The sequence below is a fragment of the Synchiropus splendidus genome, chromosome 16 (genome assembly GCF_027744825.2).
Source record: "Synchiropus splendidus isolate RoL2022-P1 chromosome 16, RoL_Sspl_1.0, whole genome shotgun sequence".
Lineage (NCBI taxonomy): Eukaryota > Metazoa > Chordata > Actinopteri > Syngnathiformes > Callionymidae > Synchiropus > Synchiropus splendidus.
The window spans coordinates 20,031,147-20,057,834 of NC_071349.1; the positions used below are offsets into that span (position 1 = coordinate 20,031,147).

The 26,688-nt window shown below is 52.5% G+C and overlaps 1 protein-coding gene across 7 annotated transcripts; it reads left to right on the top strand.

Moving 5' to 3' along the window:
• On the top strand, window positions 1–26,424 carry actn1 (actinin, alpha 1). Of its 7 annotated transcripts, none has more exons than XM_053844443.1 (22): window positions 1–373; window positions 12,446–12,560; window positions 12,667–12,786; window positions 14,368–14,454; window positions 14,601–14,688; window positions 15,462–15,540; window positions 15,603–15,684; window positions 16,508–16,593; window positions 19,867–19,959; window positions 20,374–20,604; window positions 21,616–21,763; window positions 21,850–22,000; window positions 22,180–22,288; window positions 22,361–22,501; window positions 22,895–23,077; window positions 23,142–23,276; window positions 23,333–23,512; window positions 23,579–23,725; window positions 24,451–24,531; window positions 24,750–24,815; window positions 25,630–25,788; window positions 25,865–26,424. In XM_053844443.1, the coding sequence occupies exons 1-22, from the start codon at window positions 275–277 to the stop codon at window positions 26,021–26,023; spliced, it is 2,739 nt and encodes a 912-aa protein (XP_053700418.1). In that variant the 5' UTR covers window positions 1–274; the 3' UTR covers window positions 26,024–26,424. The 7 variants fall into 7 exon arrangements, 6 of the variants coding, with proteins under 6 accessions (XP_053700418.1, XP_053700419.1, XP_053700414.1 ...); XM_053844439.1 differs by lacking the exon at window positions 16,508–16,593 and adding an exon at window positions 18,147–18,232 and having other exon boundaries at window positions 117–373; XM_053844444.1 differs by lacking the exon at window positions 24,750–24,815.
• Window positions 26,425–26,688: the final 264 nt, after the last annotated feature.

Here is a 26,688-nt window from a genome sequence, read left to right on the forward strand (position 1 = left end):
GGGGCCCGAGTCTCGAAGCCAGCCAATCAGCGGCGTCGCCTGGTTATCGATTCAAACTGTCTTGGAAGCGAAGTTTCCGCGTCTGTCGGAGCTCGACACTGGAGAGAGAAGCGCCGCGGAGGAGCCGCCGGAGCCAAGCGAGTCCCAGAGAGCGAGCGCGAGAAGCCGGGGGTGGACCGTTCATTCCATCCGCGCGCCGGGGAGCCTGAGGCTGGAGGAGACGCGGGCTGAGCAGCCACATCAGCGAGGGGCAGCCGAGAGCCAGCCGAGCGACATGGACCAGTGTGATGGGGAGCACGACTACATGCAGCAGGAGGACGACTGGGACCGCGACCTGCTCCTGGACCCCGCGTGGGAGAAGCAGCAGAGGAAGGTGAGACAAGTGGAGGGCTGAGGTCGCCAGCAACGGTCGCAACTTCTCCTCAGCGGAGGAGTAGGAGGAGGAGGGTGGTGGGGGGTGGGGGTCAGGACGCCCACCTTCCCCGCGCAACAGATGTCAGCCACGCGCTCGGCTGCCGAGCGACCCTCCTGTCACGGATCCGCTGAGCGGCCGGGGTGTGGCGCGGGTCCCGGTGCGGGTCAGGCCCAGTTCGCTCGCTCGCTCAGAGCGCAGAACCTGGAAGTCAGAGGATCCACCCTGAATATGTGCTTAATCCTCGGCTTAGTTTCGGCGTGTTTGGTCGCCGCGGGTCTGCCGCCGGCTCTGGCTCAGCATTTGGCTCCACTCAGAGTCAAGTCAACCAAACTTCCTACTTTTGAAAAAAGAAAAAAAAAAAGAGAGGGAGAAGAAAAAAGGCGCTGCGGAATCTGAGTGAGCGCTGTGGTTTGGGCCGGGCTTGTGTGGGAGCGAGGATCCTGCCCAAAAATGGAAATAATCGGCCCCTCGCTGCTCTCGGAAAAACTCTTTCCCCAACTTTGAGTCTTGACTGGAGCCGCCGGCTTCTGCTTCCGGTGTGATGTCACCAGCGGAGCCGCTACTGGGTCGCTGGTGGAAAAGCGCTGTGTCCTCTGACCCTGGAGCGCCAGGGCCACCCGCCACACTGGCCCCTGAGCTGCAAGGCTTTTCTCATCACGTGTCTTAATGTTTCGATTGTTGTGATAGTTGGTGTTTTTTGGTCCTCCACACTCGTGACTGAGGGTCGGAAACCTCAGTCCTGCCTGGGTTCCTTCAGTCAGGGAGCGTATCATTCATAGGATTTTAGTAACTGGGGAGCAGCGGGGCCAAACATGGAGCCACGCAGGGGAACTGTGACAGACCTGGAGCTTGTTTTAGCAGGTTCCCTACGTGTCGGCGAGTGCTTTAAATATTTGAGCCTGTTGCAAGTCTTAACCTGAACCCCGGCTCCGAGGGCCGTCTTATCTGACATGGGTCTCAGGTGGACCCTCAGCTGAGCCTGGAGGCGGCTCTGTGCTTCAGCCTCCAGACGTTTGCTTTATAACAAGACCTTCTTATCTTGCCTTATCGCGGCGGGAAGGAGGAGCTCAGGTGTTTACGGCTCATTTGTCCATATAAGGACACGAGAGCAGACTCATCTTCCATCATGCCTGGATGCCTCCCGGGTCCCGTCTTCCACACCCTGACCTCTGAGCTCCCAAACACACCCACATTCTCTTGATCGTGTCGGGTCACGGACAGACCCACCTCCAGCCTGCACCTCCTCTCCGCCAAGGTGCCTCGTGTCTGCTGCTGTAAACGGGAGGACACAGAAGAATATTAGTCAGGTCTATCTGAAGACATGTTCTGTAACACTGAAAGATAAGAGCAGCGTCTGGCCCGGGGGCCTTTGTGGCCCTCGGCCTGATTCCTTACAGCAGCAGCCTTTGTCATAGAGTGGGCCGTCTAAGACAGAGAATGGAAAATCGAATTGTAGCTGTCAATAATGAAGCCAAGTGGTGATGTTAATGGCTAAATGCTAATATCCTGCCTCAGTGGGGTGAAGTTTGTTAGTTGGTATTGGGGACTATTTCAGTAGTCCACTAGTCATCCACCACCCTGAGAACTTGTCAATGCACGACGCGTGGAGGCTGACGGACACGCGGACTCGTGTGACTAGATTAGATTAGATGCTACAGTCTCAGGTAAAACGTCTGCCTCTGACACTTTCATCCCATCAGAGAGGGCACGTCTTTCAGTGTTTACACATGAGTTTTGCAGTGCAGGAATGAAGTTGTTTACATGAGCATAGTCATGAAGGAGGAGCCTAGTGCAGCGGGGGAGATGGGCTGTGAGTCATGTGCCCTTGAGGCCCGGTCATGCTCCCTTTACCTACGAAAATGTACTGCTCACAGGTCACATGCTTCCTTGCCTTCTTTAGCTTGGTATGGCTGTTGTCCAGCAGGGGGAGCAGCCCAGACTTTATAACAACAGCAAACCAACATGGCGACTGTGGACGGATCACGTTGCTCTGGCACAAAAGAGGAAATGGAGGCAGCGCTGTAGGAGGCGGTGGTCGGTGAGGCTGTTAAATATATGGCCACTGGAGGATGGAGAGTTTGCGCCACTGTTCTGTCTTCTTCCTGTCTCATTAGAGTAGCAACAGCAACACTGCCCCCCATGGTTTCCAGTGGTAATACACCGGAATAGAAGGCGGAGCTCAGAAAAATGTTGGATTATTGAGCAAGAGCTGGTCATCTGAACGTTCCAGCCGATGTTGTTTGGTTAGCCATGCTAATCGTCACGTGCTAACGCGACCTGACTGTCTCGCCTGCTCAGCTGTCCAAAGGCAGCTTGGCTTTTACTTGGAGCCCAGGAATATTTCAGCGACGCACGCTGCAGAGGAATATTTCAGTGAATGACTGCTCCTGACCCAACATGCCTCCTGGTGTGGAATGTGTGGGCAGAGAAACCTCATCAGTTCATGGACTGATTCTGCTGACTCATGAGGTCTGCAGCTGCAGGTGAAGGAACCAGTGGTGCAGCTACTGCGACGCGATGGCTGCTTCATGGAGCCCAGCAGAGACCTGCTGATCCACAGAGTGACTCAGTGGACAGGCTTGTGGCCGCCTCACGCTCGGACTCTCAGCGGGATCCAGGCGTGGCGCTCTGGTCACGAGGCGTGAATCTGCTGTGGCGCGAGCTCCACGCCGTCATCAGATTCCTCTGCACCGACAAAGCTGGTCCTCAACAAAGGCAGAGGAGGGGGACAAAGGGCCGTAAACAAAAGTGTGGAGCATCAAAAATGGTGGTGTCGTCTGAGCGGTACCACAGAAATGTTCTGCTTTCGGTGGTGAAGCGCTTAACTTGGATTCAACCTTTCTATAAATGTGGGAGTGAAAACGGTAAAAACTGTACGTTTTTGTTCCTCACTGAAGACTTGGATGAGTTAAGTTTCAATAGATCTTGTCACTGAGGGGCGAGGGTGGGTCCTGAAGCCAGAGCGGCTGAGCTCCACTGCCCTGGGATCCATGGGTGGATGAGCCGGGCTGACTGCAGTTCACAGGTCGACAGTCCGGCGGTGGCACATGCCTCCGCCCTGTGGCTGCTGAGGACTGTGTTTCTGAGTGGCACCGCCGTGTGCCGTCAGCGGAAGAACAGGTTGTGACTCGTTCCAAGAGAGGCAGGGGTGGAAGAGGCTGCCTGTCCGTCCGTCCGTCTGTCCGTCAGCAGATGTGTTCGCTCGCACACACGTCTCATTATCTTCTTTGGTTTTAATCTCTGACGAGTAAATGAAAGCTACTTTTTGCTCTAAGTGAAGGTCCACACTGTCTTGACTCCATCCACTTGGTGTGTAGAACTGCCAGGCAGATGTTTCAGGGGTGGACGGATCAGATCAGGCTGGGGCCTCAGTGCTCTCCTTGAGCTGAGGACTGTGTTCGGGAATCTGTGAGAAAGCTCAGCGTGTCCTGAAGCATCTGTGTTGACGTGAACTCCGGGACTCCTGAGAGGCCATACCTGCACCTCTGTGTCAAAATCACACCTGTGTTGGAGATGTTCTGCTGGTGCAGAGAGAGGAGGCCCCCTCTGCACAAAACCCTGGACCCAACTGGACTCATCAAGTCACAAACCGCTGCTCCCAAAAGAGCTGTACATGAAGGTGGGGAGCGGAGAGAGCTGAGGCTCTTTAGACGGCACCCGAGCAGCTCTTGACCTGGGGACTTCAGACGCTGTCTGTGGCTGTGGTTCATAGACCTACTGTGAGTCCTGAGGAAGTGAAACGTCACAGATGTGGATGCGTGAGTCGTGGTCGTGTTGTGCATGGAACAAGACGGTGGGAAACATCAGGTGTCAGTGTTGTGAGTGAGTGCTGGAACACGAGGCGTCTGAGCTGAGTCCGGCAGAGTCCTCCTGAATTTTCCAGAAGTGAATTGTCGGCGGTGTGGCCTTCGCCTGCTGGAATTCCTCACTGTGAAATCAACAACTGTCACTGTATTGGCTTCAGCAGCGAGGTGTGAGGGATCCAGTTTCATAGGGAGCGCTCTGCCTCTTTTGGTGGCCTTGTGAGGACCCCGGCAGCCTGTTTAGTCACATTCTCCGCCTGGTTGAGTGTGATTGATGGGGTCAGAGGTCGAGCAGCGACGCTTGTACTGTACGGAGTCTGGCAGGATTTTCTGTAGGAGCCCAACGTCTGTAGCGAGTGAAAATCTCTCCTGCAGGACAAAACAGTCCTGACTCTGACTCCTGCCTGAAGTGTCAGAAGAGGCTAACGTCACGTGATGTCGCTCTTATCTGGAGTTTCAGCTGGAAAACCAGTCGAGCTGTTGACACAAGGGAACCAGCAGGACTAGTTAGAGGCCGTGTAGCGGGGAAAGATGGCTGAGGCGGCCTGGGTTGGTGGCTACTCTAAATCTGAGACCATGTTTCCGAGCAGCTGGAAAGGTCTGCCGTGGCTCTGCTCAGCCGTGGCCATGAAGCCAAGCCAGCAGAGCTGTGGACAGTGGCTCCCTCCTCCATTGTTTTGGCTGGTTAGTTGTGTACCGTCTCCTCAGTAAATACTCCAGCTGCGGCCTCCGATCTGGAAGCCATTTTCATGCCATACTTCCACTGACTCATTTCCTCTGGTCAGACTCTCATCAACAGTTCCATTCCTGAAGAAGGCAGTTGCCAGGGACTGAAGGCTCCAGATTAGGTCGGGATTCTTCGGAGCTAATCCTCGCCACATTTAGATGTAAAAGTACCTTTGCTGCAACTATTGTTCTCCACCAAAGCAGCACTGTGGTGAGTGTGGAGTGGGGATTGAAGGTTGCGGTGCACTTCCTGCCGTGCTGGTCCATGGCGTTACTTGGAGTCACATGTGGTCTCTAGTTTCTCAGCCCGCAGGGGATCAGTCTGCATGTTTCCCTGGAATGTTCCTGCACCACATGGGAAGGCTGCAGACCGGACCCGGCTCGTGCTGCCGATCAAACCTGGTGAAGCAGCTGCTCTCCCTCCCAGGTCAACAGATCCTGTGGTGAGAGCAGGCGGCGGGCACACCTTCCCATTCAGTCGCTCAGTGGGCGGGGCACGGTGGGGGGCGTGTTCGTCACATTGTCAGCTCAGGAGTCAATAATTGATGGAGCTGAAGAAGGCTGATATCCGATTGCAGTGGAGGGGAGTTCCCTCCCAACGTGTCACATGACCTGCTGTTTACATGAGGTGACACACTGAACATCTGCTGTGGGTCGCATCATCTCTCCTGCAGGTGCCTCGTGGTCCTCAGGGCTCATGGCTTTTCTCCTGGAGAAGCACTCTCTGGAGACTCTTCTCCAGGATGAGGACCAGTCACATGAAATGGGCCTTTATTCATTATTTATTGCTCTGGTTTTCTTGTTGGTGAGGAAACCCGTCAGGACCCATTCACACATTTGAGGAGTTGTTTTCTGCCTGAGGTGTTTTGGATGGACGTCCCAAACATCAAAACATTGCTGCCTTGTCTTCATGGTTATGGCTTATTTGGTTCCAGGTCGGCCAATGCTGTAGAGCAGGGGCCTCAAAGTGGTCCTCAGAGGGCCACGGTGGGTGCAGGTTTTGACCTGTCGGGTGTCTGAAGACTGTGATCCGATCAGATGTTTCTGCTGACTCCTGGTATGTGTGGTTGGAACTAAGGCCTGCACCCGCCGCGGCCCCTTTGAGGACCAGTTTGAGAACCCTGCTATAGAGGGTGCTTCATTGGTTCATACGATTCCTAAGGTTGTATATCAGGTCACATCCTGAGGTAGAAAAACTTCTCAGAACGTTGGATCCAAGTCAAGCTTCTGTCCTGAACTACGTTACTTCATGTAGTTCCTGGTGCTGGTTGGACTTGCTGCCCCCTGGAGGACACAACTCGCCCTCTTGGCTGAGTTTTCAGTTCAGCAGAACTTGACTTCATATGTTGGAATCGGACCGATCCGACACAAACCCTCTGAAGTGGGGCAGCTAGTGACCCCGGTCACTTCGATCAGCAGTGGCTATCGACCCGCTGACCCCCTGCAGGCGGCCGCTCGCGCCTGGACTGCAGCAGCGCTCTGCTCTGCTCCAAGTCACTTCATTTGCCACAGTAAACAGAAGCAGCCCAGTGAAGTGCTCACAGAAGATCTCATTACAAGTGATCACAGACCCTCCCCCGCCCCTCAAAAGGAAACAAAGGGACCCGCCGGCCTGCTGCTGCTGCTGGAGTGGGCCGAGTCCACAGTGGGTCCAGCTCAAGTGTGAAGTGCTGGCAGGTGCTGCTGGGGGGCGGCCACCTAACCTACGTCCAGGATCCACGTCTGAAGCGTTTTAAAGGAACGGTAGCAACTTTTGGATCCCACTTTTAAAAACGCTATAAAGCTTGGGAAGGTTGCGCTGATGCCCACGTTGGTACCAACAGCTGAAGCTCGAGCTGTTTCCAGCTCGCACCTGCGTGGACACTGGTGTTTTCACAGTGCTCTTTGTGCAGTGTAGCTCCGCCCAGCTCAGCGCTTTCACTCAGTCAGGCGCCGGTCAGCAGTGAAAAACGCTGCTGCGGCACGAACACGCTCGCTGACTCATCACTCTGGAAAACCTGCTCACAGCGTTTCTTTGACTGACCTGTTGCTTTATGATATTTACATCGCACCTGATCTGTGATTTGCATGTGATTTGCCTGAGCTGAGGTCAGCGCGTGCCTTGCTCTTCTGCCACTGGTGACTGGAGTTTGACCTGCCGTCACCTTTAAGTGCTACATTCCTCACTTCCACTGTGGTTCTGTGGCAGATATCATAACACATCTGGGCTGTTATTCTGCCGTACATGCTAATAAGCAGTTAGCGCTTAGCTTGTGGTGTATTCCCACTTTGCCTTTGCTGCGGTTTCCTGAGAGATGAGGAAGTGGGTTTTTGACTTTGAGGTAGCGACACATGTAGCTGCCTTTCTCCCAGAGACCCGGCGACCACGGTGAGTCAACCAGAATCCAGTGCGTTCCACTTGTTTTCAGAACTGGGGAATTCCCAGTTTAGCCCCCTGGTGACATCACGCAGGGTGGAAAACCTCTCCGAGTACACAATCCAAGATGGCCTCCTCAAATGTAAACAGGAAGCAGAATCAATGAAATACGGCAGATGAAACAAAGACACTCTGCCTTTCCTCTTCAGTGTGTGGGGCCTGTTTATCTGGTGTCTTCTTGTCTTATGTTGAGAACTGGAACACGCTGAACTCGCTGAGCGCTCATTCCGACTTCCCACTTCAGAGGTCATTGGTGCTGAGGTCAGCCATTTTGTAGCTTGATGAATGTGAACCTTTAAGAATGTATGTCAAAGCTACTCTGTAAAATTGTGGCCCTCCCTCCACGTGGCTTTTGAACTGGAACTTTCTCCCACCACGACCTGTGTGGCGACTCCACAGGCTGCGAGCTACTGATCCAGTACATTGCCCCTTCACTCATGTGACCGTGAACTCCGACCCTCACAGACATTTGTGCGTGTCTTCGCTGCATGCATGTTGCATCTCAGCGAGTGTGTCAACGCCACCCAGCCGTCTTCAGACTCTTCCCGTCGCCTTGGCAACAGGACGGTGTTGTGCATGCTGCGGCACTGGCGTTTGGTTCCAGGCCAGAGCGAGCCATGACCACCCAGTGTAACACACCGGCGTGAAGATGCATCAGAGGCTTTCTGAGGACCGGACGGTGAAACACACACTCCAGTGCTCCTCCACAGTCTGATGAGTGAATCACTATCGAGCTGTGACGCAGTGGAAGCCACCCGCCAGCGTCCTCACACACACACACACACTTGGACTCAGACTCGCAGAGCGGTGCTGAGGCAGCAGTGATAGTAAAGTGTAATCAGGTGGCTGTGCTGAGTTTGCAAACAACCTGCTGCAGCTCTCAGCGGACGCTGCACCTGTAGCACCCTGGCCACGACGTGACCTGGAGCTTTGTGTGGGAGTCTGGTTCCTCCTGAGGCTGTTGTGCAGTGTGACTGTTAGTTGAATGACAATAGAGGAAAACGGCTCTGGGATCCACACAAGTCCATCACTCTTTGTTGGACCTGCACCATCACATGGCTTTTTGTATTGGTTTGTTTGGTGTCAGTGAGTCCATCGTGATCTTCATGACAACATGGATAAGTATGATTTTATTGTGTTGTTACTATAAGCTGCATCCATTGATCCGAGTCGAGTCATGAGCTCTGAGCGCGGTGATATCTCCGTGTGAAGCGGGTCTTGTGGCTTCCTCTCTTTCAGTCTCGCCCTCGCAGCACGATCTGCTCCAGACTCTCTGGCCTCCACTCTGGGACCAGACTCCTCCTCTGCTCCTCTGGTGGAAGCCTCCACACAGCGCCTCCTTAATCCTCACACATCAGGAAGTGTTCTCTGGAGGCTGAGGAGTGGGGTGTTGTGGAGCCCTTTTCCTGGCTTCATCCCTCTTTTTCCACTCAGAGAAACAGCGAACACTGTGGTTTCCTCCGTCCCACTCTGTGAGGCCCAGCTTACTGTTTCCTCATTCTTGTCATGGCGTCTTCTCTTCACTCCACTGAGAAACCCGTTGTTGTTTACAGGCGCTGGGAGGCTGCAGTGTCGGCGTCGCTGGCTGGATGTTGTGACTTGGTTACGGTGGTTTAGGCCAGTGCACCGGTGTGTGCTGGGCTCCTGCCTCAGTGGTGGTGATGCTGGGTGAGGAGGACAGGCATCATGGAGACCCTCCATCTGCATTAGAGTGGAACTATGGGAAGGTAGCTGCTCAGTATTGGGTTCCCAGAGAGTCATACGTGAATGACTTCCATGTGTCTGGTGAAGTTCTGCTGAAGCCCAGTCGCAGTTCTGTGAGGTCCGGTGGTACAAATGAGGAATGAAACACATCTGACACTGCGGGTTTTGTCTCGGGTGGCCTGAGTCCGCTGCGCCCCCTGCCTCAGGCCGTGTCCTTCTTCCTCCTCAGTTGGGGGCGCTCTGCGCAAAATAGCTGGTTTGTGACCCACAACGAAGCACGCCTCAAGGAAGTCGTCATCAGCCACACGACAACCTGTTTACCACCATTGGCTTGACCTCCTTATTTCTTATTCTCTGTCACTTCTTGACAGTACGAGTCAACGTCACCTCAGAACGGAACTGATGATGGAGTTGAGCCACGGCTGGAACAGAAAACTAAACATGAAACATGAGTCTCGTCGTGTTTGTTTTACAAGGAAACAGCAGAAACAAGCTGCGTAATACGGAGCCTCTGGATTGGTCCACGCTGCTCTCAGAACACCTTGAACACAGTGAGAGAGATGACTGAGGATGGAGAAGGTTCTGGTCAGTGAAGTCCAGATCCAGACGTCAGAGGTGATCCATGAATGGTCTGGTGATCTTCAGTCACTCTTTCCTCCTCACTGTGCTCCTCATGCAGTGACAGCTGCAGATCACAGCGGTGAGAACAGTGACTGCAGTGAAGCAGATCTGTCTGTCAATAAAGTCAGGTGTTGATCAGCCTAATAAAGGCCAAAACACCTGAGTTATCAAACACCCGCACCAGTCCCAGACCGCTGCGCTGCGCTCCTGTTCCCCAGCACCAGTCTCCTGCTGCTGAGGCTGCACACCTTACTGGGCCGAAGCAGTGGTAGCTGCTGTGGAATGGGAAGCGTGGTGATGTCTCCACCCTGGAGTCGATGGCTGGGAGGAACCAGTCTGGACAACTCTTCAGCAGAATGTTCTCTTGACTCTTGTCCTTTTCCCTGGTGCCTCAGCTCTCTGTGTTTGCGACTGAGGGCCGGGGCTTCAACATTTACATCCCCTCAGTCTGTTTCTGGATGAGGTCCTGGTTTCACTTCATATGGTTGCGCAACACGCTGCGGTGACGCTGTGCTGGAGGATTTCCAGGCGAAAGCTTGGAAATGGTGATGTGTTTGGTTGTCACCTGCTGCTGGACCTCACTCGACCACATGCTGGATTCCTCAGAGAGGAGACTGGTGGTGCCATGCACCAAGGTGAGGCTGGAAACCCCCTGGAGAATCTGACAGTGAGTCTGCTGGTCATGTGACCGGCTGAGGAATGTGTCCACTTCACTTGAATCCACCTTCTCTAACTGTGGCTGGAGGAGTGTCCTGGTCTGGTGACAATAGTCACCATTGTTGTTCAGAGTCGGTGCAGCACCTTGGTGGTCGCAGCTCACAACATCCAGATCCAAACCCCTCCATAAAGTCACTTCTGTTTTTCTCCCACTTCATTCTTCCCTCACGTTACGACACAAACTGGGTTTCTGTCATGGCGGACTTGACCCCACCCACAGACAGATAAGGTGTGCGGCACATTATCGCAGTCGTAGATCATTTCCCAGCCTAATAAAGTGGTTCATACGGTGGACTTTATGGCGCCCCCCGCTGACTCCTGGCTGCATCTCAGCAGTGCCACACAATGGTCTGCTCGTAACTGGAGGTGGGTTGTTTCAGGCCGCGTGACCTCAGGCCGCCTCTCACCTTTGAACTGAGAGAGTTGTTGCACAGCTTTAGCCCAAACCTGTCGGCAGTGTCCAGGCAGAGGGCGGGGTCAGGTGACCAGGGGTCTGTGTGTGTGAAGCCCTGCCAGAGGGCGGAGTCTGGAGCCAGGAAGATTAGTGGAGCACCGTGACATGGAACCATTCACCTAGTCAGCAAGGAAGACATGACGCAGCCTGGATGATACGCTTCAAACCCGGTGGATGGAGTGAGACGTGTCCCAGCTGCAATACTAACCTGACCCCCCTCCTGGTGCGCGTCCCTCCTGACTCGACAGTGGCAGGCAGCACTTCTGCACTGCAGCTTACTGCTCTCGCGAGACCACGCTAGACTTCGCTACCTTTCCTCCGTTGAACACTCCCGCAGGAGTGTTGACCGCCAAAGGCTGGGCTGGTCATGTGACATGGCCGGTGCCTGCCAAGCAGGACGGCGACCCAGAATCGGCTGCAGCACATTTAACAAGCCAACATTCCTTCCGTGAACTTTAGAGACGTCTTTACTCCTGCGCTGCTCGGCGCTTGACTCCGACTGTTTTTGACATTTGCTGCCTCTTGTTCTTGTAAAAGCTCCCTGGTTGGTTACATTGCTCTCACCTCATCTGAGTCATTTCCTGAAAGACTCATTAACTAGAAAGAAATCTTGGGTTTATCATGTTCATGCTGCGTTCCACTCTTGTTTCCATTTGCGAATGCAGTAAGCGTTTGTGCTACTTGCTACTGTCATAGTGATGTAATGTGACACATGGAAGAGAATGAACTTGTATTCATCGTGATCACTTTTCTGGTCCATATCTCCGGTCCCGAGCGTGGACAGAGGGGTGGTCCTGATGCTGGGCGTGGATGTCGGTTCCCAGTCTGTCTACTTTGGGATGTTTGGTGATCAGCCAAAACCAGCTGAAACCGGTCTGCTCTTTGAGCCTCTTCAATTATCTTGTGACTCTCCTACCAACAGGATTAAGGCTAATTGAAACTCTGTTGGACTCTCACAGGGTGTTTCCTGCTCCTAAGTCTCCCTGCCCAAAAGATAAAACACTTCATAGTCCTCCATTTTAACTCTCCATTAACCAAAGTTGGTTTTGGCTTTCTTCAGTTCCTTGAAGGCAACCACCAAGCATCAGCACTCTCCACCAAACCTCTTGGACTGAGAGGTCTGCTCATGGCGCCGTGAGCCTGGTCTGTGGTGACCTCACTCTGGAAACGTGCTCTCTTCAAGTGGCACAGCCGGCCTTCATGAAGGGCGGGGTCTGCTCCGGCAGCTTCCCCTGATGACGCTCAGGCTGGCTGGAATTAACCCGGCAACTCGTAAAGAAAAAAACCTTGCTGAGTGATACCAGCTCCTGTTGGGCCGCAAGTGGCAGGCCAGATGTTTCCAGTCCAGCTGGAACCGTTTGGACTTGCAGGAAGATGTTTTCTGTTCATCCATCTGCTGAGAACCCAGTTCAGCAGCTGATCCTCCGCTTCAAACTCAGATGTCAAAGGGAGATGGAGTCGAGCCGCGTGACAGGAGAACTCTTCCGTAGTTTAGAGTGAGGCTCTTCCATGAGTGCGCCGTGCTGCTGTCTCAAGGTGAGATGGTGGGGTTTGTCACCTGGTCATAATCACCAGCTCTTCCCTTGCAGACCTTCACGGCGTGGTGCAACTCTCACCTCAGGAAAGCAGGCACGCAGATTGAAAACATCGAGGAGGATTTTCGGGACGGCTTGAAACTGATGCTGCTGCTCGAGGTCATTTCGGGTAAAGCCACTTCTCATGCCTTACACTGCAGGACTGGTACTTGCTGTCACCCAGACGTCAAACGTCATGTCCGTCCATGAGGGTTTTTGAATATTTTCTCCTGCAGGCGAGCGCCTGGCCAAACCAGAGAGAGGAAAGATGAGAGTCCACAAGATCTCCAACGTGAACAAAGCGCTGGACTTCATCGCCAGTAAAGGAGTGAAGCTGGTTTCTATTGGAGCAGAGGGTGAGTGCGCCGGCCGGTTTTATCCGAATCAACCACTGAGGCTGACGCCGCTCTGTGAGACACGGAATCCGGCGAGTCTGGCCGGGGTGGCGCTTCGGAGGGCGGCCCTCGGAAGCTGAAGCTGTTGGCGACAGTCAGGAGTGAATGGAGGCAGTTCTGTCTGCCGCCGCCTCAGTGGGTGAACGCAGCAACATGGAGGCTCACTACTGCTCACTGGTGGGAAGAAGAGGCGTGTTCGCCTTGCTGCTGCTGTGGGCGGGGCATTTTCATCCAACCACAGTGTGATTGAGGTTTTTATTGGACACTGAGCACACACGAGTCGGAGCACGAGCCTGGGCCCATCGAACACAAAAGCTCCAACTGTTGTGAAGCCAGGCACTTTCTACTCCAACACCAACTAATGGGTTTAACCTCTGACCTGTCCGACACCCGCCGCTCGAGTCGCCCCTTCAGCCTGTGGATTGTTCTTTGTGTCCAGTGTTTATGATCTGCCGTTGAGCATTTCAGACTCAACTCACTGTGGCGCACTGTTTTTGCCATTTTCCTTCATGAAGAAATGGTGTAACTCCAGCCATGGAAGCGAACTCACGTGTCCTTGCTGTCTAGTGAAGAGAAGGTCTCCCTCACTCTGGCACTACAGTGCAGATGATAGATGAGATTACGTTCGGAACAGTGGGATCAAAAGTGTCATTTTTATCGTGTCAAATGTTGTTGGAAGTTGCTGAAAGTATCAAAATAACGCGTCATCTTAGTTACTTTTCAAATCAAGGAATTAGCTCGTAACTTTTGAAGAGAGTAATCTGTAATCTGATTACTTCATCAAGGTAACTGTGGCAACACTGTCCCAAGAAATAGGGTTAACATCAAATATGCAGCTAAAATGTCTCTGTTTTGTCATTAGATTGTTGCAGTTTCCACTTTATGAGTGGTGAAAATGAGCCTCGGCAGATGAGCCTGTAATCTGTGGTCAGTGTGGCAGTGGGAGATTGGGGCCTTTTGTCTGTCGTGGGAGCGACAGAGGGCTTTACTCCCAGGGCACAGTGGCTGGAGTGGCAGCGCCTAATCCAGAGCAGCATTCCAGACAGATTAGCTGCCTCGAATCCCTCCTGAAGGAGCGGCCCTGCGTCCTGCGCCCCGGGAGCCGCCGCCGCCGCCGCCGTGCGGTGGCTGAGGTGGGAGGGGGGCGGCGAAGTTTCCAAGAGCATTAGCGGGATTTGTTCTGCAGCCCCCTGGGTTATCATTGGCGGTTATTAGCTCTAATCCCGGCGTGTATCTGCACGTGTCAGCATCTATCACTGACCGCCACTTGTCTCCAGCCCTAATTCAATCAGAGTGGTCTTTCGCGGCGTGTTCCGGCGCCGCACTGACATGTCACAGCCCAGGTTTGTCCCTCCCTGCTCTGCGGCAGCCCTGGTTATTGGATTAGAGGGTGAGAGGGCTCGTGAACAGGCTGGTGATGAACCATGGCGCTCTTCATCGGCAGCTCAGGCAGTGGAGTTAGGTGAAGTTAGGGAGACAAGGTGATCCGGTCAGTTGCAAAGTGTGTTTTGACACCTCCCTGCTCTCCGGTCTGACCCACAGAAATCGTCGATGGCAATGCGAAGATGACCCTGGGAATGATCTGGACCATTATTCTGCGCTTCGCCATCCAAGACATTTCTGTGGAAGGTGAGCTTGAGCCATCTGGCTTTTCCTCCCACTGTTGTTTGTCTCCCTCACTAGTGTGTGACCGTCCCAAACCGTGTGTCCAGTGTATGTGGCCTGCCAGGGCTTTCCAGCCTCTCACAGTGCTCTTTTCTTCTTCCCCAAAACAGAGACGTCTGCCAAAGAAGGGCTCCTGTTGTGGTGCCAGAGGAAGACTGCGCCTTATAAGAATGTCAATATACAGAACTTCCACATCAGGTAACGCTGCTTTAGCAACAAACCAGAGCAGCTCAGGAAGCTACAACTGTGTTTTTGTGGTCAATGTCCTGCATGCTGTCTTGATGATTTCTCACCAGATGAAAACACATTTTGAGTGGAGTTAGTTTTGCCATGGAAAATGGCAGGACTCTACTGTGACCAACACCTGTTCCGAGGTTGATGCGCACAAGCGTTCGGAAGCTGACTGCAAGAGACCCTTGTGTGTAGTGTAGCATGAAGCACCAGTGATGTTGTGGGTGGCTGTGGGGTCAGAGCCGTGTACCTGCGTGAGTGGGTGCCCCCGCACGTGTGATGCATTATTGAGAGAGGGCCGCCGGGCTCCTCTGAGGTGGATGAAAAGGTGGGGTCAGCCCAGGGGAGAGGAGATGGACAGAACAGATCCTGGGAGCGGGCCTTTGATGTGGTGGGGCTCCGGAGATGATAGCGCTGCGTGCACTTGAGAAGACAGGAGCCTGTTGTTCTCGGATGCTGACATTTCCACTGATGTCTGGTGGTGATGACACGCCGAGTTGTACCCGTCTCACTGGGCGGCTTCCTTTCCTCGAGTCGACCGCAAACTCTCTGAACCTGGCTCAGCTCTCCATGAGAACTAGAACCAGACTTGGACCGGAGCTGCTGCCTTCCCCTGGTTGAGGTGGAAGGAGGCCCCGCTGTCTGGCACTAAACGTTAGTCTGTAATAACAAAAGCAGGAGTCGACGTTTGCAGAAATCCATTCCTGCTCCACAAAACTTTCTTCTCCTCTGTTGACCAGCTGGAAGGATGGGTTGGGATTCTGTGCCCTCATCCATCGGCATCGTCCAGAGCTGATCGACTACGGCAAACTACGAAAGGTAAGACCATGTCTGCGGCTACGTGCAGCGCAGTTACCAGCTGATGTCAACTCTGTTGCCAGGACGACCCCATGACCAACCTGAACACAGCCTTCGATGTAGCAGAGAAATACTTGGACATTCCCAAGATGCTGGATGCCGAAGGTAAGTCGCGTTTGGGCGGGTTTTATTTGTTTATTTTTAAAAGTGTTTCAACCTTTACTGAAGAATTGAAGTCGGCTAAGTTCACCACAACATTATGACCACCTTCCCCCCATGTTTTCTGAGATTTAACTCTTGTGCTGCGGCCACTCATGGCTTTTCTGCGACACAAACCCAAAGTGTATGAAGTTTTCCTAAACGTCTGCATCTGCCTTGGTTTTCATGTTGACCTGAGCTACCATTGGAATCCACTGGCATCTCACCATCGACCCGCTTCATCTGCTCGGTCATAATGTTGTGGTCAACTGATGTAATCTGAGTGTGACCCGAGGGGTGTAGCGGTGCAGTTGTGGGCTTTCAGTGTGATGAGAGATACATGACAGCAGTCATTCCACCCGCCTCTCAGTCCTGGTGGTTATTGCGATGGAACTTCAGAAGGTGAACTGTTGCGTCTCTGAAAGGCTTTGATTTCGACCGACTCACTGCAAAATAGATGGCAGACAGAGATCATGTTGAGCTCAGACATCCCGCAGAGACTCAGACCAGAGCCTCAGACTATGTCCAAAGTTGAGTGGCAGGCGGCGGCGTGGTCACCGTCTGGCTTGCGACACACGTCCAGTCATGGATCCACCACTGAACCCGACTTGTGACAGCCGCTACACTCCTCTAACGGTCTAATGCTTTTCAGTCCCATTCAAAGGACGTCCCGACGGTGACGGTGGATGTTGGCTGTGTAACACCTACGTCCTGTTCTCTCATTTGTATGTTGACCGAGCTAACCTGGCCCTCCTCCCCCTCCACCCCTGACCTCATCTCTACCCGGCAGACATTGTGGGCACGGCTCGTCCGGACGAGAAGGCCATAATGACTTACGTCTCTAGCTTCTACCACGCCTTCTCCGGCGCCCAGAAGGTATCCAGGACGCAGCCTGGCCATCCTCCTGCCTCCTCCGCCCTGACCTTCAGGCCTCTCGGTTTCTAACGCCCGCTCTCTGCAGTGGCCTTTCCTCCCACAGGGGTCGCTCGCCCTCACTTTCTGCATGCTGCCACCACGTGCATGATGGGAGTCTCATTTGTGGAAGCACAACAAGCATCTCCAGATAGATGAGAGCAGTCCAGCGGTCGGTCCAGTCGTCCCTTTTCAGTGCTGGGGTGGGAGAGGAGGGCGTTTCCAAGCCGCCGGCTTGGTCTGGTGACCAAACTCTGAAGTCTTCTGCTGAGGATGTTTGAAAGTCACACACAGCTGAGAAGGTTCTGACTGCTAGGTGGCGCTGAAAGAATCTCTGACGTGGATGTGACTTTGGCAACGACTCTCTGCTCTCACACTTCAGAAATGCTCATTTGAGCCAAGTCATGATGACGCAACAAGATCCAGGTCCTTATATGGTCATGCCCTTGTTCCAGCGTAATTACTGGGACCATGGGTTTATGCTGCGCAGGTGAAAGTAAAGGCTGAATCAAATGATTGAAATGATGAAATCCCTGTGGAGAGCCAGTTGCAGTTGCTCATGAATTTCAGCTACACACAGTCACACTGCTGAGGGTCAGTTGTTAAAAGAGCTGCACACAGCACAATGGCTCTATTTTGACTACTTTCCAGTGCATTTATTGCATTAGTACCATCATTGGAATTAGTTTTTCCTGATATATTTGCTAGTCTCTTGGTCAGTGGCCTTGGTTCCATCTTGATGCAGCGTTTATATCCATGAAAACCCACCATGTCAGTCACTTTATAAGGAATCCTGTAAGTTTTGTGGACTGCCTTTAATATTAGAATATATAAAACGTAACTGGTTATGTGGTGATACATTCAGCTGTGGGGTTCGAGGCCTCCACAGCTCACGGTCATGTCACCTGACTGATCCAGCTCCAGGCTTAATATCAGCTGTATGCTTCACTTCAGCTGTCACTCCTCGGTCGATCGGGGACTCTGCTGGAGATAGTCATTCAAATATAACACTGCTGTGTCTGGTCACAAACTGGGGTGGGTGCATTACATGTTGGAGTGGTTTTGAGGAGAAACAAAGTCCTTTCGTGTCTCTAATTGGAAGTGTTTTTTCTCATGGTTGTGTTATGAGGGGCAGTGACCACTGAATGTTACAGGAGCAAAGGTGTAAACAGGAGTGGTGAACTGCTGTGGAGTGTGACCGACAAAGAACAAAAGCAAATTCTAATGTACTCCTGCTGTCACTTGACAGTGCGCATGTTTTCTCAGCTGTGATTTAACACTCCTACATGTCATGGTTTCACTTTGAGAGGTGATTAATACGCCTGGCTTTCCTATAATAACGAACCTGAGTCACAGCGTGGTGTTGACCGCGATGATGGACTGGAGATGCTTGTTGTACCTAGTGGCCCTTGTCTTGTGATTGCACCCCCTGCTGGTTCCTTTTGCCTCTGCACTCTTTTACTCTTGTGCGTTTGTCTCTCCTGTGTTCCTCCTGCTCCTCCTCTGTTCCTGGGCAGACATCATTAGCACCATGAGGCCCGATGAGAAGGCCGTCATGACTTATGTGTCGTGTTACTACCACGCCTTCTCAGGCAAGCAAAAGGTGAGACCCCGTTCCTCATCACAGACCCACCCAAACATGAACGTTTGCTGCAGCACTGCTGCCCAACTTTGACCTTCACACCTGAACATTCAAGCCCTGCTACTGAACCTTTCACTGCCTGAGCTGAGGCCCGGCTCAGGCGTCTCCATCCTCTACACTCTAGTGTTCCACAGCCAGCTGATCATGGTGGAGCATGTCTGGTGGCCTGTTCCTGAAGCGCTGAGCTCATCTGGCTTCAGTGAATGAGCCTGCGCTACAGCTCCTGCCCGATGAGCAGTCACGTCAGCGTAAACCTCATCCTGAGTCTCATGAGAACACCTGGACTTGTCCTGAGTCTCGAGTGAAGCAGCAGAACCTCCTGAGGAGCTGGAGACAGGAAGCTTCTGCTCCTGGCTCAGAACTGAGCTACCACCACTCCACCTGAGCTGGTGGTCAGGGACCTGTGAGCAGGCCCTCAGGAGTGTGACCTGCACGTCCCAGTTCTCCTGGCTCCCCTGGAGCACGTCCCCCTTCCAATGCCTGTTTCCCTCCCGTGGACCTAAGAGGCCCAGTGGACTCCGAACAGCTTCAGCTGACGGAGACCTATAAACCCGGTGGAGGTCCAGCTCACGTTGTCACACCTGAGTCACTCTCTGTGGCTCTGGACGTGACGTGATTCTTCCATTTCATTCTGACTTGGTAATAACAAATAATTAAATAATGAATACTTGGTAATTATGGTGTTATTGACCCTGAACTTTCAGAATATAATTTCATCAGTCTTTGCTTGACACCAATAAATACTTAAGATTGATGAATTACTGCCTAATATGCTGCAAATACACATGAATATGTTGCTTATTGTGTGTAATAACTGTTCCCTGAGCCCTCACCCAAATACCCTGTTTTTTAGTTTAGGTTTTAACTAAATTGAATCGCAGAAGACATTTCATATCAAAGGTTTTCAGAGAGTACAACCAAATATATTTTCATTGAGATACAAGTGGAGGAGTTGAAGTATCTCTGGATCTGGCTCTGGAGTGAGGGGCTGGTGATTTAGCAGTGGAGCTGACCGTGACGGGACACGCCCGAGCTGGAAGAGCCGCAGGAGGCTCCTGAGCACCATCATTTAGCTGGTGACATTCAGAAGCAGATACTGGAAGGGAATTCTGTGAGGTAGAAGTGAAGCTCTCTATATGTACTGTAGTATGACAGGGTAATTACTTCACTCTTCCATCCTTCAACACATGCGTTCATATCGCAACCCTGAGATTCATGTTTACATTTAAATCTGCAAGATGACTGAAAGGTTTTGCTTGAGAACGGCGGGACGTTCATGACATTTTCAGTCGAACAACACAGCAGCAGTGAACATGACTCCACATGAAGTTGTCACATGACTTCCTTCTTCATGACCTTCATTCCAACTCTTCTCTCTCTTTATCGTCTACCTCTACTGGCTACACTTGCTCATCCTGAACCGACTGAGTTTACTGTCAACATGTTGCCATGGAAACTCGGCCGGGCCTCCCGGGTCCGTGCCTCACTCCAGCCCAGGCCGCGCTTCATGCCCTGCTTTGCACTGGCTTCCTGGCCAGAGTGATGCCGCCGCCGCCACCGCCGTGTCTGACGCCGTTTCTCTCACCGCCCCGCAGGCAGAGACGGCAGCCAACAGGATCTGCAAGGTGCTGGCTGTCAACCAGGAGAACGAGCAGCTGATGGAGGACTATGAGAAGCTGGCCAGTGATGTGAGCAAACCCCGCCTCTTCCTCCTCTGTCCCGCACTTCCTGTCCACCCCTCTGACTCTCTCTCCTGCTGTCTGAGCTGCTCCCGCCACCCTCAGTCCCGGGTGCTCACGCAGACGCAGAGTAGGCAGAAACATAAGTCTAAAGACCAGAACTCACGCAGTACATGAAGTGCCACAGCTCCTAAGACAGTCGTACATGTTGCTGCAGTGATAACTGTGAAGCCAGTTAGAAGGTGGTCACCAGTTCCTTCTGCTAACTGATGTTCTTCTCTCCTGTGGACTCAATACACCGTCACTCTCCTCCTGCTCCGTTGCTTCCCTGCATGCCCCTCACTTCCTCTTCTTTCCCTTCTCTTCTCCACACTCTTCGCCTACTGGACCTCCCACACACACACACACACACACACTCCTCAGCTGCTGGAGTGGATCCGCCGCACCATCCCGTGGCTGGAGAACCGAATGCCCGAGAACACCATGCAGGCGATGCAGCAGAAGCTGGAGGACTTCAGAGACTACCGCCGCCTGCACAAGCCGCCCAAGGTCCAGGAGAAGTGCCAGCTGGAGATCAACTTCAACACCCTGCAGACCAAGCTGCGACTCAGCAACCGACCCGCCTTCATGCCCTCGGAGGGAAAAATGGTCTCGGTACGTGCCGCGATAACATGGACATGGCTGCTGACTGAGCAACTTAGCAAGCTTAGCTACTTGCTTTGGTTGGCTAATGCTAGCACTAGAGAAGTGGAGCCATCTCACAGTTTCATTTGTAAGTCCCACTGTGTCACAGCAGCTCATGACAGCCATGACACATACCAATCACATGAAAGATAGACAACAAACGTCAGAGATGTCCACAAAAAAGTCACAAGTCACTAGCCAACAAGTAACACAAGACCAGTTAGACACCCACGATATATAAACGTGTCATGGCGGAATCAATAAAATATACATGCAGTAAGTAGTTACATAAGCGAATAGATAATACATAGATAATGATAAATCATTTGTGTACATCAACGATGGACAACCCAACAAAGTTTCTCTGGCAGGGAACATTGTTAATTCCAGGTGCAGTGATCAGCAGTCGTAACCAAAACATCCCTGATGAAAGCCACTAAATTGGTGGACGGATGTTTGAGTTTAAAGAAAGTTCACAACAGAAGCACAGAAACTGCTCCTCTTTACACTTTATGGAGCGAAGTGTCGGCTCATCACTGGACTGCATGTTTGAGCTTATGGGATGGAGCTTCAATCTGATCATTCTGGTTTCATTCGTGTTTTCAACTGAGGAGTGTGGTGGTGAATACTGGAGGCAGTAAAAGACTCCCTGACATAAAGAACCACACCAGAATGAAGTGGTCAGTAGGAAGAGTGGAAGTGAGAGTTAAAGGCAGCTGGATGACTGAGTCATGACTGAGTGTGGACTGACTACTTACCTGTCAAGTTACCTGTGATCCCATCTGTAGTATATTAGGTTTTCATCCAATTTAACCCACATGTTTTAGAGCCGCTAAAATAGTCTTACAAGTGAGGGTGAAAAATGGGCAGGAAAAATGAGATTTTCTCTTTGTTCTGCTCCTTCATGACCCTGTCATGACCCTGTCATGACGCTGTAATTGCTCTAGTGTTTGTGGATGCTCATCAGGTGTTTGCCTACAGGACATCAACAATGCGTGGGGAAGTCTGGAGGGAGCGGAGAAGGGCTATGAAGAGTGGCTGCTCAATGAAATCCGGAGACTGGAGAGGCTCGACCACCTGGCTGAGAAGTTCCGCCAGAAAGCTGCCATCCACGAGGCTTGGACTGACGGTGCACAGTTGATCCAGATGGCTGCAGAGTTTAGTGTGTGGTATGGGAGCGTGTGCTGAAGTTCTCCCCTCCGTTGCCCCCTGCAGGTAAAGAGGAGATGCTGCAGAAGCAGGACTACGAGACCGCGTCCCTGTCGGAGATCAAAGCGCTGCTGAAGAAGCACGAGGCTTTCGAGAGCGACCTGGCGGCTCACCAGGACCGCGTGGAGCAGATCGCCGCCATCGCTCAGGAGCTGAAGTACGAGACTTGTCACTCTCTCTATTGACGCCCGCCGCTGTTTTGTGGTTGTTTTTATGCTGTTGTTTAAAACTGAGCCACAGAGTTTTGTGACTTCAGTGGATACAAGTATTTCTGCCCCATGACTCAGTGAGACCAAACAAAAGGGCAGTTTATAAATGAAGTGTGTGGTGTTGCAGTGAGCTGGACTACTACGACTCTCCCAGTGTCAACGCGCGCTGCCAGAGGATCTGTGACCAGTGGGACTCGCTGGGAGCTCTGACCCAGAAGCGCAGCGAAGCCTTACAGGTACCACTCGCATCACGTGACGCTGACAGAGCAGCCAGACACCCCGACCTTTCCCCGCCTTTATCCTCACAGAGAACCGAGAAGTTGCTGGAAACCATCGACCAGTTGTACCTGGAGTTCGCCAAAAGGGCGGCGCCGTTCAACAACTGGATGGAGGGAGCCATGGAGGACCTGCAGGACACGTTCATCGTCCACACCATTGAGGAGATCCAGGTGACGCCTGCTGTGGCTGCTGTGGGAGGAGATGCAACCAGAGCTCTGCACAATTCAGTTTAATGATCCAACTACGTCATTCGCTGGCTTGATAACTGCAGGGTGGTGAGGCCAGCAATGTTGTATGGTTTGGACATGTACAGAGGAGAGAGAGAGCCAGTACAGTGGTAGATGAAGAGGTTGAGATGTTGGAACTGGCAGGCAGAAGGTGGAGAGGAAGGCCACAGAGGAGATTGATGGAGGTGGTGAAGGAGGACATGAGGTTTGAGAGAAGAGGAAGCAGAGGACAGGGGGAGGAAGATGATCCACTGTGGCCGCCACTGAAGGGAGAAGCCCACAGAGACAGAAGAAGATCTAATAATGTATTCCTACTAAAGGCCCTGTCCTCCCCAGGGTCTGAGCACGGCCCACGAACAGTTCAAGGCCACGCTCCCGGAGGCAGACAAGGAGCGGCAGGCCATTTTGGGAATCCACAACGAGATCGCCAAGATCGTGCAGACGTACCACGTCAACATCGCCGGCTCCAACCCCTACACCACCATCAACCCGCAGGAGATCAACAACAAGTGGAACAAGGTAATGTGAGGGTGAGCGCTGGGGTGAGTGCAGCTGGTGACGCTCTCCCGTCTGTGTGGCTCAGGTCCGGCAGCTGGTGCCGCAGAGAGACCAGGCTCTGATCGAGGAACACGCCCGGCAGCAGAACAACGAGCGCCTGCGCAAGCAGTTCGCTAACCAGGCCAACGTCATCGGGCCCTGGATCCAGAACAAGATGGAGGTGAGCAGAGCTGAACGGTCCGCTCGCTCAGATGTGACGCTCCACCACGTTTGCAGGAGATCGGCCGCATCTCCATCGAGATGCACGGCACCCTGGAGGACCAGCTGACCCACCTGCGCCAGTACGAGAAGAGCATCATCAACTACAAGCCAAAGATCGACCAGCTGGAGGGAGACCACCAGCTGATCCAGGAAGCCCTCATCTTTGACAACAAGCACACCAACTACACCATGGAGGTAGGAGCCCGAGTCCTCCTGCGGCTCCCGGAGTCGGTGCCTTCAAACCTCCCGTCTCTTCCGCAGCACATCCGGGTGGGCTGGGAGCAGCTGCTCACCACCATCGCCCGAACCATCAACGAAATCGAGAACCAGATCTTGACGCGAGACGCCAAGGGCATCAGCCAGGAGCAGCTCAACGAGTACCGGGCTTCCTTCAACCACTTCGACCGGGTCAGTAGGCGGCTGAGTTCAGAGCAGAGGAGTCTCTTTAGGCGGAGCCACCTGAGCCAGACACATTGTTTTACGAGACAGTTCAGACAGCAGCTCACACGCACAACCAGCTGTGCATGTATCCTAGCTCCTCCTCAGCTCCCCTCTACGACAGTGGCGTGTCCCGCGTGAGCTCAGCCTCTTCCTCAGTCCCTCTGCCCACCAGAGCAGACAGAACCAGCAGCTCATGAATGGAGGCAGAGCTTGTTCTCCATGTCCATGCTGTGCCGACACAAGACTGGAGAGCTGAACCGTGTGACAGTAGCTCGCCACAGCGCCCACTGGTGGCAGGTGACTGAGAATGATAGATGGACAGGTTTGAGAGGTGAACGCAGAGGCACCCAGTGACTTGAACGTGAGCGTTGCTTTGGAGCCTCTGCAGGTGTTTGTGTGGAGCCGTGTGCGTCTGTGAGCCGTGGATGACCTGGATCACTCACTGCCCATTAACAAGGCTGAACGCTTGTGTGTTGCCACGTCCTAATGAAGATGCTGTGTTCTCTGTCCTCCTGTGCATGACCCCCCCTCCCCTCCCCTCCCCTCCCACTCTCACCTGTGCATGGTGCACCCCCCCCCACCTGTCTCAACACCGTTTCCCACCCCCCTCCTCACCGCCACTGACACGGCTGTATGTGTTGCTGCATGGCCCCACCCCCTCGCCTCGCCCTGACCTGGCCGCCCGCACCCAGGACCACTCGGGCAGTCTGGGCGCCGAGGAGTTCAAAGCCTGCCTGATCAGTCTGGGCTTCGATATCGCCAACGATGCACAGGTACCGACTCTCTTCCTGGTGGAGGTGTTTAACTGTTGTTTTCTTTTTTTCTCCCTTGACTTTCTTCTGGCTTTGGTTTCTACTGAACTTTATGGAACTGGTGCCTCCTTCCTCCAATACCCTGCTCTTTACTCATCCTTTCTTCTTCCTCTGATGTTCCTCCTTCCACACTGGCTCTCTGTATCTGTCCATCTGGTCGGGCTTGTTCCTCGCTGTAGAAGAGAACAGGAGTGATGGAAGCTGAAGACTTCAAAACCTGCCTTATCTCCATTGGTTACAACCTGGTAACGACTCCTGCACTCACCACCTTTCACCCTTGACTTTTTTTACGTCTGGTGCTGCGCCTCTCACCGCAGTCTGGACAGACATGTGCTTCAGAAATAAATGCAAATATCTCAGTATTTTACTGTCAGTAGCAGACACTGTTGCTGTTCCATTTGTTTTATTGAACTTCATCCCAAAACTATTTCCATGTCAAAATCATTAAAAACATCCTAGACTCTAGAAAGTTTATCTCTCGCTGTAGGTCAGGGAGAGTTTATTTCCTTGCATGAGCAAACAAATTAGCCAGTTATTATTATTGTAACTAACAAAGAAGAAAGAAAGAAGCAAGTCATATGTTCAAACTGTCTTGACTCTGTGGTAGTGTTTGAGTAATTACAAAGCTGTTGAATGTGGATCACTGATCACCACTCTTGAATAATGCTTTCAGAACAATGGAAATGAGTATAGTTCTTGCTTATGATTTAAATATTTGCATCATTTCGTTAGAAAACTATTCAAATGTTGGGGATTTTTGATCACACAAGTCAATTCTATTCGAAAGATCCTTTTTAAAGTTTTGGGGTCAAAAGTAGAGACCTGTTCTTTTAATCTGCCTGAAACTACAAATAGTGTCTTGTGAGATGCACCACAATTGGATATAAAGTGGGTGTTTTTAATTTAGATGTCAAAACCTTTTTGACGTTGTAACTCTTGGAGTTCTATCTTTCCACTGCCTCATCTGAGCACACACTCGCGTGCCTTCTCACTGGTCCCTGGGGATCTGCGGCTCGGTGCAGGGGCGACTTGCTGACGCCTCTTCTCTGATACCTCCAGGGCGAGAACGAGTTCTCTCGCATCATGAGCATCGTGGACCCCAACCGCATGGGTCTGGTCACCTTCCAGGCCTTCATCGACTTCATGTCTCGGGAGACGGCCGACACGGACACGGCTGACCAGGTCATGGCCTCCTTCAAAGTGCTGGCCGGAGACAAGGTCGGGTTCTGGCTTCTGAGTGCTGCTGCTGGTTGTTGTTGTGACACATTTGACAAATGTCTGTTGCCTTGTACAGAACTACATCTTGGCAGACGAGCTGCGGCGCGAGCTCCCTCCGGACCAGGCGGACTACTGCATCGCCCGCATGGCCCCGTACACCGGGCCGGATGCTGTTCCCGGGGCCCTGGACTACATGTCCTTCTCCACGGCTCTGTACGGCGAGAGCGACCTCTGAACTGCCCGGCAGCTGCCCCGACTCCTGAACACCAGCCTGCCTGCTCTCGTCAGCGCCAAGTCCCGGAGCAGCGCACTCTTCACTCGTCCTCGCTCAGTCTTTCTACGTCTCTGGCCTTATCTTGTCGCCCCCCCACGCCCCTCGTGTTCCCTCCTCCTCCCCCTCTGCACCCCACCACCCGACACGATGCCCCATGGTGGCTTGCCACGCTGTGCAGCAGCTCCCCGAGTTTACATCATGGGAGAGACAGATTGTGTCTGTTTTTATTTTCTTGTTGTCATTGTTTTCTTCATTAAATGAATAAAGTTAACATATTTTATTATACTGAACAAAAGGTATGTATTTTTCTTCACCTGATTGAAAACAAGAGGCAAAAATTGTAATAAAGAAAATCTGCTATATGTGTTGGTGTAGTTTTTTACTATTGAGCGGGAAGAAAAACACATTCGTGCTTCAAGTGGACCACTTGAGTTTTGGACCAGTGGAACTGTCTGGATAGATTTGTGAGACAGAGCGAGTAGATGCATATATATTCAGGTTGGGAAAGTTCAGTATGTATATAAGTGGAGCCGTGCTTCAGACACACCGTAGTAGGTGGTCTGATTGTGTCCTTAAACATGCCAAAGATCCAAATACACAGTATCAGTCAGACACTTTACATTTAA

What these genes read in the sequence shown, in the direction of transcription:
- actn1 (XM_053844443.1), top strand. Translation starts at nt 275, where the DNA reads ATGGACCAGTGTGATGGGGAGCACGACTACATGCAGCAGGAGGACGAC. An exon ending in CCAAGACATTTCTGTGGAAG is followed by an intron (nt 14,455 to 14,600) that starts GTGAGCTTGAGC and finishes TCCCCAAAACAG; the next exon opens with AGACGTCTGCCAAAGAAGGG. An exon ending in ACACCATTGAGGAGATCCAG is followed by an intron (nt 22,502 to 22,894) that starts GTGACGCCTGCT and finishes TGTCCTCCCCAG; the next exon opens with GGTCTGAGCACGGCCCACGA.